Source organism: Anomalospiza imberbis, chromosome 13 (assembly GCF_031753505.1).
Source record: "Anomalospiza imberbis isolate Cuckoo-Finch-1a 21T00152 chromosome 13, ASM3175350v1, whole genome shotgun sequence".
Classification (NCBI taxonomy): Eukaryota; Metazoa; Chordata; class Aves; order Passeriformes; family Viduidae; genus Anomalospiza; species Anomalospiza imberbis.
Genome location: NC_089693.1, coordinates 18,261,267 through 18,276,428, shown reverse-complemented (window position 1 = coordinate 18,276,428; position 15,162 = coordinate 18,261,267). Strand labels below are relative to the sequence as shown.

At 53.8% G+C, this 15,162-nt stretch overlaps 1 protein-coding gene across 1 annotated transcript in view; it reads left to right on the top strand.

The window, feature by feature from the left end:
- Positions 1-14,336, top strand: part of HCN4 (hyperpolarization activated cyclic nucleotide gated potassium channel 4) — a 105,780-nt gene extending 91,444 nt beyond the window's left edge. Inside the window, exon 8 of the mRNA XM_068204331.1 lies at positions 10,741-14,336. Coding sequence (XP_068060432.1) covers positions 10,741-12,335 — 1,595 coding nt within the window. The 3' untranslated portion in view covers positions 12,336-14,336. The remainder of the gene's footprint in view (positions 1-10,740) is intronic.
- The last annotated feature ends 826 nt before the right edge of the window (positions 14,337-15,162 follow it).

Here is a 15,162-nt window from a genome sequence, read left to right as displayed (position 1 = left end):
CCTGCTGCAAACCACTGAGTGGGACCCCTGAGGAAAAGGCTCTGAGCTGAACACAAGCTTTGGCAAAGCCCAGGCTAATGGGGCCCTGGTGGAAGTGGCAGTAGGGCCAGCACTTGGGTTATTTCAGTGAGGCTGTAGAAATGACAGAGAAAATGTAAAATCAATGCAGGGATGGGTCAGCTTGGCTTTATCTCAAGTTCTGCAGGTCTGGGTGCTCAGTGCTGCTCAGCTTTCCAGCCTGGTGCTCTCTGGGACTGTGGGATCAGGTGGGCAGAACATCCTGTGCTCCCCGTCCTGTGCTCTGTGCCCCTGCACACGTAACTGAAATCCATGGAAAATTCTGACCCAGCACAAAGAACCTCACGTGCATCTTCCCCTGGGAGAACTCCCCTTCCACAGACAGCTGCAAATGTCAGCATAAGGTCAGAAGGTGGCACAGAGCGAGTGCTCTGTGGCTCTCTGCTGCAGGGCTCTGCCACTGCCCCCCCTTCCTTCTGCTGGTCCCCGTGCCACTGAAAGTCCTGCCGTGCCCTGGTTTCCCTGGCACTCGCCCTCGAGAGCTGCCTGCTCCCTTAACTCTACATCTGAACTGCTGTGAAATGGCTCCTCCATAGCCCTTGGCGGTGCCCAGCTCTCCTCAGCTGAAATTGCCCCACAGAGCCCAGGGGAGCTCTGGGCACCCTACTGGCGGTGGCATATCCCGTGGAATTCCATGACTTTGTAAATAAGGCATTTCTTCCCTTCCTCTGGAATGTGCACCATCCAGAAGGAGCAGTGCAGTAGTTCCATACCAGCCTGTGACTTTTGAAGGAATTCAAAGTTGCTGCATTCTGCTGAGGCTCTCTGGAAGAGCGGGAATCATTCTGGAGGACTGAAGTTGAGGAACAGCAGTTCTTGAAAAGCAGGGATGAACAGAAGCAGGACCATTTTTGTTCCTGTCCCATCCAGTTCAGGATCTGTGCACAAGGAGGAAGCAAATGGAAGCCTTCTTTCCAAGTCAGTGGTGCATTCACTGGCTCCCTTCTGCACAGGTGACAATGTCCTTGGGAAAGCCAGGGTGACAATGGCCTTGGGAAACCCAGGGTGACAATGGCCTTGCGAAGCCCAGTGAGTACAGGAGATGATTCCGAGGGCCCTGTCACTGTTCTGGTACCAGGATAAGATCCATCCAATATTCCCCCTCTGCATTAAGGGAGCAGGGAGGAAAATCCCAGCCCATCCAGTCCCACTGGGAGATGTTTATGGGATTTCTGGCCACCGGGGGGTTTGGAAAGCGTGGTCTTGTAGGTGCACAGTTTGTGGTGATTGGGAGTGGGGCTGCAGCCCAGCCTCATCCCCAGTGGGCAGAGCTGTGAGAAGCAGGTGAGCAGCACTGACAGCAATGAGCCATGGAGTGCCCAGGGGCACTGAGCAACCACCAAAGGGAGCAGAGGGCACACAGGTGCAGTGCATCAACATGAGGGGTATGAAAGGTTGGGCTGAAGAGCAAGAAGGGCAGATGCTTGCAGCCTTCTGAAGTGGTGTGGTGGTACTGTGTGTGGGGTGAAGCTTCCTGAAATAGTATGGTGACACTCTGTGTATCGTGGCCATCTCGACTGTGACACATGCTGGGACATGGTCTCAGCTTTGTGGGTAGCAGAACAAGCAGGCAGGGGCTCAGCCCATGCAGCAACAGGAGCAGGATTGGTTGATTGAGGTTGGATGAAGCAGTCCCACAGCCGGGCTGAGCAGTTTGGAAGCAGTGGGTGGGCAGAGGAGAGGGGCCAGAGCCCCCAGGCTGTGCTGCCGTGGCTTCCTGCAGGAACATGGGCTGTGCTGGGAGCTGCCAGGCACACAGACCCCTGGGCAAAGAGCTGAGGTGTAGCCTTGAACCTCTGCTCTTACTGGGAATTGATCCTGGTGTCCTGCCTGGATTGGGCAGGAAGGGATTCGTCTCCATGACTTGACAGAGGCTGGGGTGCTACAAAGATTTGTGGCCCTGCTTAAGTCCAAGTAACTTCAGGCTCCGAGAGCTCCTCAGCCTGCAGAACATCACACGTGACACTCCGTGGGCTCGGGGCTGGAAGGTGGACACTCAAAGAAATTGGGCTGATCACTGATTAATGATCATTTTCTTCCTGATGAAATCAGCCCCTCTCCCTTGTTCCTGGCAGGCTGTGATTTGTATGCAGTGTTTGTGGTTGCAGGGGTGCTGTGCTTTCGGCAGTGAGTAATTCTCTGTCTGGCAGCGTTGGTGAAGCGCCCCAGTTTGCCGTGCCCCGTTACGTAAATCACACCAGTCTGTTCCTGCCTGCCTTTGAAACTGCCTTTCAGTGACCACTGGAGCTTAAAATGAGATTTCCACAAGTATTTGCACTTGTAAAACACCACCACTTAAATGCTCATTGAGAGAAGGCCCAGCACAGGTGGTGAATGCTGCCAAACCCAGGGCATAGTGAATAGCAGGGACAATGCTCTTCCACTGCTCCATGTGCTGTGATCCATCCCAGAAACGCCTGCACCAGCTCCTCCCCACCCACAGCAAGGGCACTGATGAGAGCTGAAAGCCTCCTAGGAGCCAGAGGAAGTTCTTGTTTTCATTTTCCTCAGGAAGTTTTTGCCACGTGGTTTGAAATGCATATACTTTGAATGCCACTTGTGTATGTTTCGATACAAGGATCTCAGTGGAGTCAGGATTAAAGATGCCTTGAGTTTCCTCCAGGCCTTGCAGATGCCAAAAAAACAAAGAAAAGCCAAGACAACACAATTCCAGCCTCTAAATATAATTTATTATATTACTGCAGTGTGAGAATGTTCAGCATACTACAGTGGTAGAAATGTTAAAAGCTTTGTCTATAAACAAGCCACAACAATAGCTGTTCCCAAACTTTTGGCCTGCCAGCTCGTGACCACGGTTGTGCAGCTGAGATGCTGTTGGGTTTGCAGCCCTGTTTGTCTAGTCCTGACTAATCCCCTGGGCTGTGCTGCCTCCAGGCAGGGCTGGCCTGGGCCAGGTGAGCCAGGGAGGAGAGCAGCTGGGAGCGGTGCCAAGCTCTGCCTCAGATTCCCTGCTTGTCCTTGTGCTGCCTTTGCTCCCAGCCTCAGTTCCTCATCCCTGCTGCAGGGACAGTGATGCTCACAAAGGGGGAGCTGGGATGTTTTGGGGCTGCTCCCTTTGGCACTTGCGAGGATTTGTGAAGGAATTTTGTATGAGTTAGAGACAGGACCTCTGAGTTGCTTTAGATGATGTGATTTATTTTTCTGATCTTCTACATAGGCACAAAGGGTGAGTTCAGCTCACATCTTCACTGCATGGCTCAAAAGGTCACAAGACCTCTAGTTACAAGCCTTTTAAGGATTTATTAACTAATAAAACACTGCAAACAAGGATATTTATGTTTTTGACCCAATCCTTAAATATTTCATCTTATGGACTCATGTGACAGTGTAAGCTTTCTTAGCCAATCATGTTGTGACACACAGACTTACAGTACAACACTCTAAGACTCTAAACTTCCCTCTACCTAGCTTAACATGTCTCTGCTTTAAACTATAAACCCACATTCTCACTTTATCACCTACGTTTGGAAGCCTTTTCCAAGGTCTTAGGTCACATCCTGTGTTTAATTCTAAGCTTTGGCTTACAGGCCCAAAGTTCTGAGAGTTCCCAATCCATTTTGGATTCCAACAGACACTGAATGCAAATAACTCCAGCAATGTGTGCTCAACACCAGCTTTCCACTTTAACCAAATATAGTCCCAGGTTTGTTCAATGGGCAGGTGAGTAACCCCCACCGGTGAGAGGAGCAGGATGATCTGGCCATCAGGAGATAAATACAGCTAGAGATACAGAAACAGCTCTGATTTGAGGCTGCTGTCCCAGTGGTGCAAGGAGAGAAGTGCCTGTGGCCTGGGTGTGCAGTGGCAGAGGGTGTGTGCTTTGGCACAAAGCTTCCTTTCAAATTCCCTGCCCTTGGCACTGCTGGGGTTTCTTATCCAAGTCCTGAGAGGTGCTCCTGTGTGGTGTCCTCTCCCATCACCTGAATAACCACAAATGTGTCAGTGAGGAATCAAAGTTCAAGTGCCACTTGTGCATTTCTCTGTCTCCCTTCAACACCACAGCGTGGAGTCTGGGTGTGCTCAGCACAGAGAGAAAGGCACTCAGAGTGTGGTTTGTCTCTCCTGAGGTGGCTCAGGTGAATCACACCTGGATGCTCCCTAGCCCAGGTGGGAGCTTGGACTTCAGCAGGAACTGAGTATCTGAATTTCCTTTTCTGTCTCCAAGCCCAGCCTTGGAGACCTTTGTGTTTAGCCTAGGGAAAGGGCTCAGTGACCCACCAGCCATGGGGGAATGTAACTCACTTCAGCTTAATGGAGGGGACCTGGCAGCCCTGCTCACCTGCATATCAAGTGTCATTTGTCCTGTGACTCGGGAAAACACAGCCCCAAGACCCCAGGAGAAGGAGCACGGTGCTGAGGAGATCTCAGGAGCCCCATCCCTGACCTTGACCTTGCTCTTTGCTGTCCACAAAGCTCCTTGCTGTCTGCATCGAGATAAAACACCTGCTCAGGAAGCATTTTACCATTCCAGCTCCTTTATAAATAATTTTCAGCCCTCTTTTTAATCACATGAAGAAGGAGCTGCTCACCAGTGGCACCTCTCCTCTTGGGGGCCTCTCCCTGCCTTGAAGGCATTCCAGGAGCTGTCAGCAGCCAGCCCACACTTGAGAGCAGCAGCTGACAGTGCCACGTGTCCAGAGTGTCCCAGAGCCTGTCCTGTCACAGCTGTCAGCTCCAGCAGGGCTCTGGGGAGGGCGTGCAGGCACCTTGGCACTGGTGCCACTCGAGGAGAAAGCACCTCTTGGCTTCAGTCTGCAGTGATGAGTGAGAGCCCTGAGGGTGCTCCAGCCTTGGGAATGCCACAGCTCCTCACCCCTCCCTGGAGAGTCACAGCCTGCCCAGCTCTAAATACTCCATTTTTTCTTCATTCTGCAAAGCCCTGTGTGAAGAGTGGGAGGGAAGAGCTTCATTTATCTGGAGTGTAGCTGTGCTGAGACTCATCAGATAACATTATTCAGTGTGTGTTGGGCCTGCAGCAGAGTGGCTGTGCTCTGGCTGTGCACAGGGACACCACATTTTTTGGGGGATAATTGAGTTAATGGAAGAGGGGAAGCAATCAGAGGCAATCCCTGAGCTGTACAGGGAGGGAAGAGAGGGAACTGTCCATTTCAAAGGTACCCCAGAGTGGAGAGGATCCAGCAAGGGAGAACGGGAAGGACGGGATGCAGAGAGAGCTGCCCTGGCAGGTGTCAGGGCTATGTACATCCATGGATTTACACAGCCAGGCTCTTGGGGAAGTCACTCCCAGTTTCCAGAGCAGTGTTCTGAGGATGTTCTTAGGGCTGATCCAGCTGGCTTTGCTGTGCTCTCCCCCAAGGGCTCCTGAATTCCGAGCAGAAACCTTCCCACAGCAGGGAATGCAGCTCAGCAGGGCTTCACCTGCACTTTCCCAACAGGCAAAGAGCCCATAGTCTGGGGGTTAAGAATCATTTTAAATTCCCTGTTCCAGCTCATTTCCCTGTGCACACAGACTCTGAGAGCATGGCAGGAGCTGAAGCAGCTCCTCCCAACCAGGAAACTCCTGGGGCAGGGCAAACCCAGCCCAGAGTGTGGGCAGGGTCTCTGCCTGCAGCTGCCCCTGGCTGGGTACCCCCTCTGGGGCTGAATTCCCACAGGAGACAGCTCAGGACAACCCCTGGCAAGGAAGGCACAGCTCCAGGGCAGAGCTGGGATGTGCAGCCAGGCTCCAAACCCAGCCCTTGGTGCCAGGAATAATCAGTGAAGACCTGAGAGAAGCACCCGTGTGGTGGGAGCAGCCACGCTGACAGCAGGCCAGGGCAGAAGGCAGCCTAATAAAATGAGATTATTTCAAATACATGCAAATTCAGAAAGCAATTTAATGACCTGAGTTCTTAAAGTGCAGCCAGTGGGCTCAGAGAGAACTGAAAGGAGAAAGGAACAGAAAGTCACAGCTAATTTCCCCTGTGTCTGGGCAGAATTTTAACAACACAAAGCTAATTTTGATTGTTTGATAGAAGAATTATTGTTGAGTGGTGGCTCCTTTTATGAAATCACATAAGCCTTTCTCCCTGATTTTTTGTGTGCTATCTACAGTTGAGGAAAATCTGACTTTGCAGTTCTTAATTAGGGGAGCAACATCTGTTTGCTTCGTTTCCATAATTTTACATACCCTGCTCCACTTCAAAGCACCAGGAGCTTTGCTCTGAACATCTCCAAGGCTCTAAATATTTTCCTTTTCCCCCTATATTTAGCCCATTGTTGCAGTGAGGCAAAAACAGGGAGTTCTCAGAGCCCAGAGGGCATTCTAAAGGGAGGGAGGGGAGCTGGGGCTGGGGCTGGGGTGGCTGCAGCTGGTTCCTCTGCTCTGGGGTGTCTCAGTGAGTGTGTGCAGCCTTTAGCAGTGATTCTGGGTGGATTGTTTATCTCAGGACCCCACTGTGCCCAGCACTTTAATTTCTGTGGATGAACATCGCAGAAGGACAAACTCAGCCTCCCTGATTGGATTGCAAGGGACCAGGAGCCCTTTGGCTGCTCCTGATGAAGCTTCCCTGTGCCTCCCTGCGGGTCACTGAGCGGGGCTGGGGACAGAACCTCATCCCAGGGGGGTCTCCAGAGCCAAACTCATCAGCTGCATCCCCTGCCCTCCTTCTGGCCAGGGGCTGGGACAAGGAATCCAGGCCAGGAAAAGGGGTTGGGAACTGTTTCCTCAATCCCATGAGGAAGAGGAGGAGGAATAATCTCAGCACCAAGCTTGGCCCAAGCAAAGTCAGTCCCACTCCTTGTCCCACTGCTGGTTTCTGTCTCCTGCAGGACCTCAGGAATGTCTGTCCCAGCAGGACTCTGGACAGGGCCTGTTCCCATCTGGGGCTGGTGGGAAGCAGGATTTTCTCCAGAAGCAACCCACAGGGTTTATACTGGCATGTGGAAACACTGTGTAAATGAGGCAATTCATTTGAGTGGGGAAGTCAATTAATTTTTCAGTTTGCCAACCAGTTACAGTTTTAAAAAATGGTTTTGAAAAATTCCTCTCCCCTTCCATGGCTGGAAGAATGTATTCCGTAATCTTCTGCAGTGTTCTGGAGGAGAAATTTGATATTTTCTTGGCAAATCAGAAGAGAAAAATGTGATCTAATGAAACAGCTAATAGAGGCAAGCTGGGCTCAGGAAAACAGTGAAGTGTAATGTGATTTCAAAGGGAAAATGGAGTGTTCTGGTTTAAAAAAACAACAGAAATAATCATTCCAAGGCTTTTACTGGTATTACTTCATCAACTTGACACAAACTTAAGGAGCTTTGATCAAACCACTTCCAGTAAATACCAGGCACGTTTGGAAAGCATCAGCATGGTCTGTGTTCAGCTGGGCTGTGGAGCCCCTGGAGTGCAGCTGGGAGACTTCCAGGGTGATTTCTCCTGGGAATCACAGAAGTGCACTCACAGAGATGTTCTCCAAAGGCAGGTTGGAGGCACAGCATTATTCTCTCTCTAGTGAGGAATCCACATGCCAACCCAGACCTCTGGGCATTGAGCAGGAGACCCTCGAAGCTGGATCCCATCTCCTGTTCCCCATTACTCGGAGCAGTTTCTCCCACCTCAGCAGCCCAGGTTTACAGTGCTTGCCTTTACTCTTCACCCAGACTGAAGGTGCCAGAAATCAGTGTGGCTTTCCAGCTAGCTGAGGTGGCCTGAGAAGGAGGGAAGCCACAATGCAGGGCTTCAGGGAGACCCTACACTGGGACCAGCCCCAGAGCCACAGCCAGGGCTCTGGGGGAGTGGGATAGGATTAGAGCAGGGAGAGTGGGATGGGATTAGGGCACTGGGAGAGTGGGATGGGATTAGGGCACTGGGAGAGTGGGATGGGATTTAGGGCACTGGGAGAGTGGGATGGGATTAGAGCAGGGAGAGTGGGATGGGATTAGGGCACTGGGAGAGTGGGATGGGGTTAGGGCACTGGGAGAGTGGGATGGGATTAGGGCACTGGGAGAGTGGGATGGGATTAGGGCACTGGGAGAGTGGGATGGGATTAGGGCACTGGGAGAGTGGGATGGGATTAGAGCAGGGAGAGCGGGATGGGGTTAGGGCACTGGGAGAGTGGGATGGGATTAGGGCACTGGGAGAGTGGGATGGGATTAGGGCACTGGGAGAGTGGGATAGGATTAGAGCAGGGAGAGTGGGATGGGATTAGGGCACTTCGAGAGTGGGATGGGATTAGAGCAGGGAGAGTGGGATGGGGTTAGGGCACTGGGAGAGTGGGATGAGGTGTGGTGATACCAGCATGGAGCAATGGCTGCTGTGGAGCTTTGGGAAGCGGTTCCTCGTTGCCCTGCTCTGGCCCTTCCCCTCAGCCCGGTTTTATCTTGGGACAGCAGCTTTGTCCCTGGCTGCTTTGAGCTCAGCGTGTGTCCCAGCCGCAGCCTGACCTTGCAGTGCTGCAGGAGCTGCACATGGCCCATGCTGGGATTTGTCCCTTCAGCTCCGGGGAGGGCAGGATTGCAAAGCTGCAATCTCAGTCCCTCTGTGACTCTGGAATGCTGCAGTCTGGCCACCTCCTCCCTCACCTGCCAGCTGCAGTCAGGCAGGTTCTGCTCTCTCCACACACAGTCTGTGTGTCTGAGTGTGTTTAAGCAGCTCTTTGGAGCTCATTTTCTGTGATTTTAGCAGAAATGGGTGGGAATGACTCCGTGTGTGTGTGTGTGTGTGTGTGTGTTCAGTGACCTGTGCCAAACCCCATTTAAGGGTGCTGGTGCTGCCTCTGCTGTGCCTGGCTGTGGGAAGGACTGGAATCTCTCTCTCTGGGGGTATCCAGAGCTGTTCCAGTCCAGCATACAACAAACAGCCAGTAGAGAATTCCTACACTTACACTTCCAGCCCCTGGAATGACTTGAGCAGCTCCAAACTCTGCTTGCCTTCAGGATCACATCCTCCCCGGGCTAGGATCTTGCTCTGAGAGGGAAACAAAAGCTTTTCTGCCTTTTTTTTCCTTGCAGGGAGTGATTGGCAGTAGGCAAAGCTGCAGAACACTGAGCATCCCATCCCATTCCCCACAGCAGCCAGGTCCCGGGTGCACATCCAGGATCAGAACTCTGGCAGCATTTCAGTGCAGCTCAGCCCACTGCAGCTTTACCCACAGAGCCCTCAGAGCCGCCCCCTGTCCTTTGTGGGGTGACAAAGGCTTGATTTGAAAAAGGGAACGGAAAACCTTCAGCGTGTTCTGGCAGTATCTGCAATTACAGTCAGATTGCTCCTTCCTTTTTTATGGGCTTGGCTCAAATCCGTGTCTGCTGGTTCCTCCTGCAAGGGAAGGGAATGTTTGGGAACAGCTTCCTTTGTCCCTGAGCTCCCTCCTCAGCTGCTGTGAAATCACCTCTGTTCTGAATGTGCTGTGCTTTCTCACCGATGTTTTTCATGGGGGTGGTTTCTGTACCTTCCATGCTTTGCAGCAAGAACTAAACGCATTTTACCTTCCCAGCATCACGGTGGGAGTGACTGGGATCTCTGTCCTATTGTACAATTTCCTCTTTATTGGTGCAGTTGTTGTTTCACCTTTTTCTGCTGCTGGATTTGGAACTCAGTGAGTTATATCCAAGGCTCTGCTGTTTCAGAGTGGCTCTTTAGGAGACCAGGGTGCCACCTTCCCTCTCCAGTGCCATTCCAGCTCTCTCCTGCCAGATGTTTGATTTTCCATTTGGCTCGAGTAAGAGGCATGTCCTTAAACTCTTACTCTTTTATCTGCTGCACACTTAAAAGCTACATCATGCAGTAAAAAACCCAACCAACCATCTGGATGTCATCTAGATGTGCCTCAGATCATAAAGATCTGAGAGCTGGCTGGGTGGGATGAAAAGGAAATCCCTCTGGTGCCAGGCCCTGTCCAGCCCTGGCTGGCTCTGTCCCTCAGCCCAGGAGTGCATCCCTCCAGTGCCAGCTGCACTCCCAGGCTGGACAAATCGTTCCACTGCGTTTTCCAGCCCATTGCAAGGGCAAAGAGCTGAGTTAAACTCTGGCTGCAGGCTGGGAATCCAGCTGGAACTGTCCCTAAAGCTGGGGCTCCAAGGGCACAGCTGGGTTCAGACAGGAGCTGCAGGATGCCTGAGGGTCCTACCTGGCCCAGCTGAGCTTTTCCAGCTCCACAGAATGGAGCCACAGAATCATTCAGGTTGGAAAAGACTCCAAGACCCAGTCCTGACTCACAGAGAAATCTCCTTTCAAGTGAACCCCTATATTTGATTCCAAAGTGACCAAGGCACCTGAGACAGCTGAGGAGAAGGTGAAGCTGAAGGAAAGTGGCTGAAGACTTCACTGGGTTTATATTTTTGGGGTTTTATTCTCTTTTTCTAATGGAGGATCAGGTGCAAAACGGGAATCTTCCAAAACCATCAGCTGTTTGCTGCCAGTCTGCCACGATTCCCAGCAGTGCTGTTACTGCCGAAGGATGCGTGTCCCGTTGGACGTGCAGCTCTGTGTTCCAGTTCCCAGCTCTGTGGGACCTGAGGCTGTTGGCTCCACACAAGCAGGAGATGTGGTGTTTGCCATCTTGCTGCTGGGGCAGGGGCTGTGCACAGACCCCCAAGGGCTGCGCAGGGCACCAAGGGGAGGCATTCCAGGGCAGTGGGGCAGGAAGCTCCGAAGCCCCCATGCTCTGCCACCCACAGCGACCCTTTCTCTCCTCCCTTCCTCCACAGGCAAGAAGAACTCCATCCTCCTGCACAAAGTGCAGCACGACCTCAACTCGGGGGTGTTCAACTACCAGGAGAACGAGATCATCCAGCAGATCGTGCAGCACGACCGAGAGATGGCTCACTGTGCCCACAACGTGCAGGCTGCCGCCGCCGCCGCTGCCTCCACGCCCACGCCGGTCATCTGGACGCCGCTGATCCAGGCCCCGCTGCAGGCCGCCGCCGCCACCACCTCGGTGGCCATTGCCCTGACCCACCACCCGCGCCTGCCCACAGCCATCTTCCGACCGCCCGTGTCCGTGCTGGGCTCCCTGGGCCAGCAGCCTAACCAGACCCCCAGGCAGCTGAAGAGATTCCAGTCGCTCATCCCGTCCGCCGGCCCGTCTGCCGTGGGCTCCCCGTCCAGCACCCCGTCCCAGCTGCACACGCCGGGCGCGGAGACGCCCTCGTCCTCGTCCTTCCACATCCAGCAGCTCGCCGGCTTCTCGGCCGCCGCCGGCCTGGGCCAGTTCCAGGTGGGGTCCCCTCCGGGGGGCTCCGGCCAGCCAGGGCTGAGCAGCACCTCCTCGGTGGGGCTGAGCCAGTTCCAGAATGCACCCTCTGGGTCACCCTTAGGTGCAGCTCAGTCCCTGCAGCAGCAGCAGCAGCAGCAGCAGCAGCAGCAGCAGCAGCAGCAGCAGCAGCAGCAGCAGCAGCAGCAGCCAGCCCTCTCCAGCAGTGGATTTGGGCACTTCCAGCAAGCCTCAGCCAGCTCCCCATCGACATCCCTCACCCAGCTCTCATCAAACTCCCCCCCCAGTCTCCTGAACCAGTTCCAGCCCACCACGAGACCACTACAGGGGGGACAGTCGCAGCAACTCTCGGGCAGTGGGACCCTGGGGGGATTGAACCACTTCCAAGCCCCTCCTTCTTCCAACTCTCCATCCTCCAGCCTCAGCCAGCTGGCGCAGGCCTCGGGCGGGCCGTCCGCAGGCCTGTGCCAAACACATCCAAGTGCTTTAGGATCTCTGACTGGAACGATAGCCCAGCTCCACCAAGAGCGGCCTCCCTTCGCCTCCGCGTCCCCGCTCCAGCAGCCCGGCATCGCCTCTCCCTGTTACACCCCTTCTGGCCTTAGTCCTCCCAGTCAGAGCCCGGTGGCCACCAGAACTTTCCAGTGTGGCCCTGCCGGGGCCTCGGGCTCGCACGGCTCGCTGCTGCTGCCGCAGCCCGCCAGCCCTCCGGCCCAGCCGCTGCCGGCGCGCGGCACGGTGCCGCCGGGGCGCCTCAACCAGGACATCAAGCTGATTTCTGCGTCCCAGCCCTCTCTGCCCCAAGAGCTGGCTCAGACGCTGGGCCGCCACAGCTCTCCTCATTCCTCCAGAGAATCTGTTTCCAGCTTCTCCCCTTTCCCCGGCGGCGGGAGCGGACTGCTGGGGAAGCCTTGTAGCTCCATCCCCGGGCGGGTGACGCTGCCACGCCAGATGTCCTCAGGTTCTCTGCCACACCCGCTGGCGATGGGAGCCGGCGCCGCTCCCCTGACTGCGGGCGGGCGGAAAGAGTCCATAGTGCTCACGGGGGATCTGGAGCCCGTCAGGTCCAAACTGCCCTCCAATTTGTGAGGACTCCTGCAGGAGCTGCTCCTGCCAGCTCTGCCCTTCAGTTCCTGATGAGTTCACCGAGCAATTTTTTCCTTTCTTCCCCCTGCGCCACTCCTGCCTTTTTTTTTTCTCCATTTCTTTTGTTTAGGTTTAACTGTGCTTAGAAACAAAGAAAAAACACATGAAAAACAACGGAAAAAAAAAAAAGAAGATAACCAGGTATTCTTAGAGCTATAGATTTTTGGTCACTTGATTTTATAGAATATTTTAATACACAGGAAAAAAAGGATACGAGCAAATTTAATCCAACAAGGTAACGCACAGCTGGGGCGTGGGCCTGAGCTGGAACACGTGAATGAGCAGCCATAGAAGCCACCAAAAAGGTTTTCCTGTTGAGACAAAGATCCGAGGTTGATGTGGGCCACAGAAGGGCCCATGGGGTCAGGCCTGGAGCTGGTGTTTGCAGAGCAGCCCTGGCTGGCCTCAGCTTTGCCCCAGCTGTGACCCTGGGGCTGGGGACGTGGGTGGCCCAGCACACACCACAAGTGTCCCTGCCTTCTGCCAGGTGTCCCTCCCTCCCTGCCAGGTCACCTCCCGTGCTCAGCAGGTCACAGAGGAGCCAGGAAGGGACGAGTTCACTCTTGTAGACCCCTTGAGGGATTTCCCACGGGCTGAGGTTTGGGTTGGACTCCAGCTGAGGAAGAGGAGGTGACCAGGAGATGGATGGGCCTTGCTGCTGATTGTCCCTTTCTTACTCCACTGATACTCCAGTGGGAACAAGGAGCAATCCCCTGTAAGGGACAGGGAGGGCAGGGATGATCCCTCTGATGATCCCTCTGCATGTGGGCAGAGGGAGAAGCCCTGGCTCTGCCAGCACAGCAGGCAGAAGACCCCAAGCTTCAGCCTCTCCATGGAGTGTGCAAAGCACGGGAGGGATGAAGGAAGAGGCAGCGCTTTAACGTCCCCTCTGTCACTTCAGTGTCTCAGTGTCTGTGGGTTTTGCTCTGAGGAGAACTAGAAAGGACTGAGCAGTGGGCTGCAGTCCCAGCCCTCCTCCTCCTTAGCCCAGGGCAGTGTGAGGCACCAGGACAGTTCCAAGATTTACAACTCTGTTTTTACCATTAAAACCAGATCAGCCCAGAAATTTGGCCGGCCATGGTCTGTGCTTGTCCCCTGCTGGGGGAACCGAAATCCTTTGTTTGATTTCACCAGCAATAAGAGCCTGCACCTGGTGGGCTTCCCCTGACACCCTGCAGCATCCCCGGGCACACCGGGGCACCCGGGGCTGGGCTTTGGGCTCCCCGCCTGGGGGCACTGGCAGTGGGGCGGGGGCAGAACGGGGCCAGCAGCACTGAGAAGCCACAGCCTTTACCTCTAGGGCAGACATCTCCTTTTGTGTCACTTCGTCCTTCCTCTCTCTCTCTGTCTGGGGTTTTCTTAGGCCAAGGGGTGTCTGTGGCCACCTCACTGTCCGAGTCAGGTGCTCAACTTTTCTAACACTCCTTAGAGACACATCCAGCCTCCCTCTGTCCCCAGCCCTCAAGGGGACGCAGGACTCCATGCAGCAGTGCCAAAAACTTCCCCACCCCAGTCCCTGAGCCCCTCCAGCTCCCTGTGCCCTGCCCCAAACCCTGGCTGACAGTTTTTATACTGACTTGTCTGCAGAACTCTCTGCCACGTGCCTGCACCTTGAATGTTGCATTCCTGGGCACTCCTGCTTCACCCTGCTTTGGTGGCTCCGAATTCAGATGTGATCAGCTTTGGTCTTCCTTAAAGGGTCAGGGGAACTCTGGAAATGCTTTTTCTACTGGCTCCATACAGCTCTGTCTGTGTGAGTGTGGTGGGAGGGTGAGCGTGTGTGTGTGTGTGTGTTTGTATAGATTTTATAGATGTATCTATATCTACACACCTGCTTTTCTATCTGTAGGGTAGTCACACACATCTGTAGTCTATTTATGCACATGTGTCAGCACACACACACACACATTTATATATATATATGTATATCCTAGTTTTAAAATACGTGTCAGTTCTGACCCTCCTGCAGGGCTGATTGGCAGGTGACAATTATAACCTCTAGATCCTGCTTTTCCAAATATGTACAGGTTCATCTTGAAACAGGAATTGAAGCAGACTCACAGACCCTCTCATGTTTTCAGAGGTAGAAGGAAGATTCACAATATCCTTTTCAGTTTTTTGGGTTTTTAGCAAACCTTTCCCCTGTGTGCCAGAGGGCCCCTGGCTGAGCACCTGGAGAGTTTGGGGGCTCCGTGTGGGGCTGGGCTGGGCAGGCACGGGGGAAAGATCTCCAGCCCTCCTGGGCTCCTGCCCCGTGGCTGCTGCACTGGCCCCGAGTCCTGGCCACCCTGGGGACCCTCAGGGGACACCCAGGGCTGGCACTGCCCCCTCCTCACTGCAGGACATCCTCCTTGGCTTTGCTTCCCTCGGGGATCTTCTTTGGGTTTCCAGCTCTCAGCACTGCAGTAGCCAACTTTGAGTTATTCTGACTGGACCCCAGTCAACACTAGGCTTGTCTCAGTAGGTGGAACTATATTTATTACTATTATTATTATTATTATTATTACTATTATTATTATTATTTGGTTTCTTTTGGGGGGAAGGGAGGGGAAGAGTTCTAGGGGTGGGGTTTGCAATATAAAACACACAATAAAAACCTTAGTAAATAAAAATGTGAAAAACCCACCCCTTTGACTTGCTGTCTGCTTCACGTGGTGAACTCCAGGCAACACGAGACGAGCTTTAAAGGAGGAAAATCCCATTTCAGCCCTTTGCCTTGTCCTGTCTCTATTTTCCTGCTGCCTTTGGAGCTTGGGCAGGGTGTTCACCA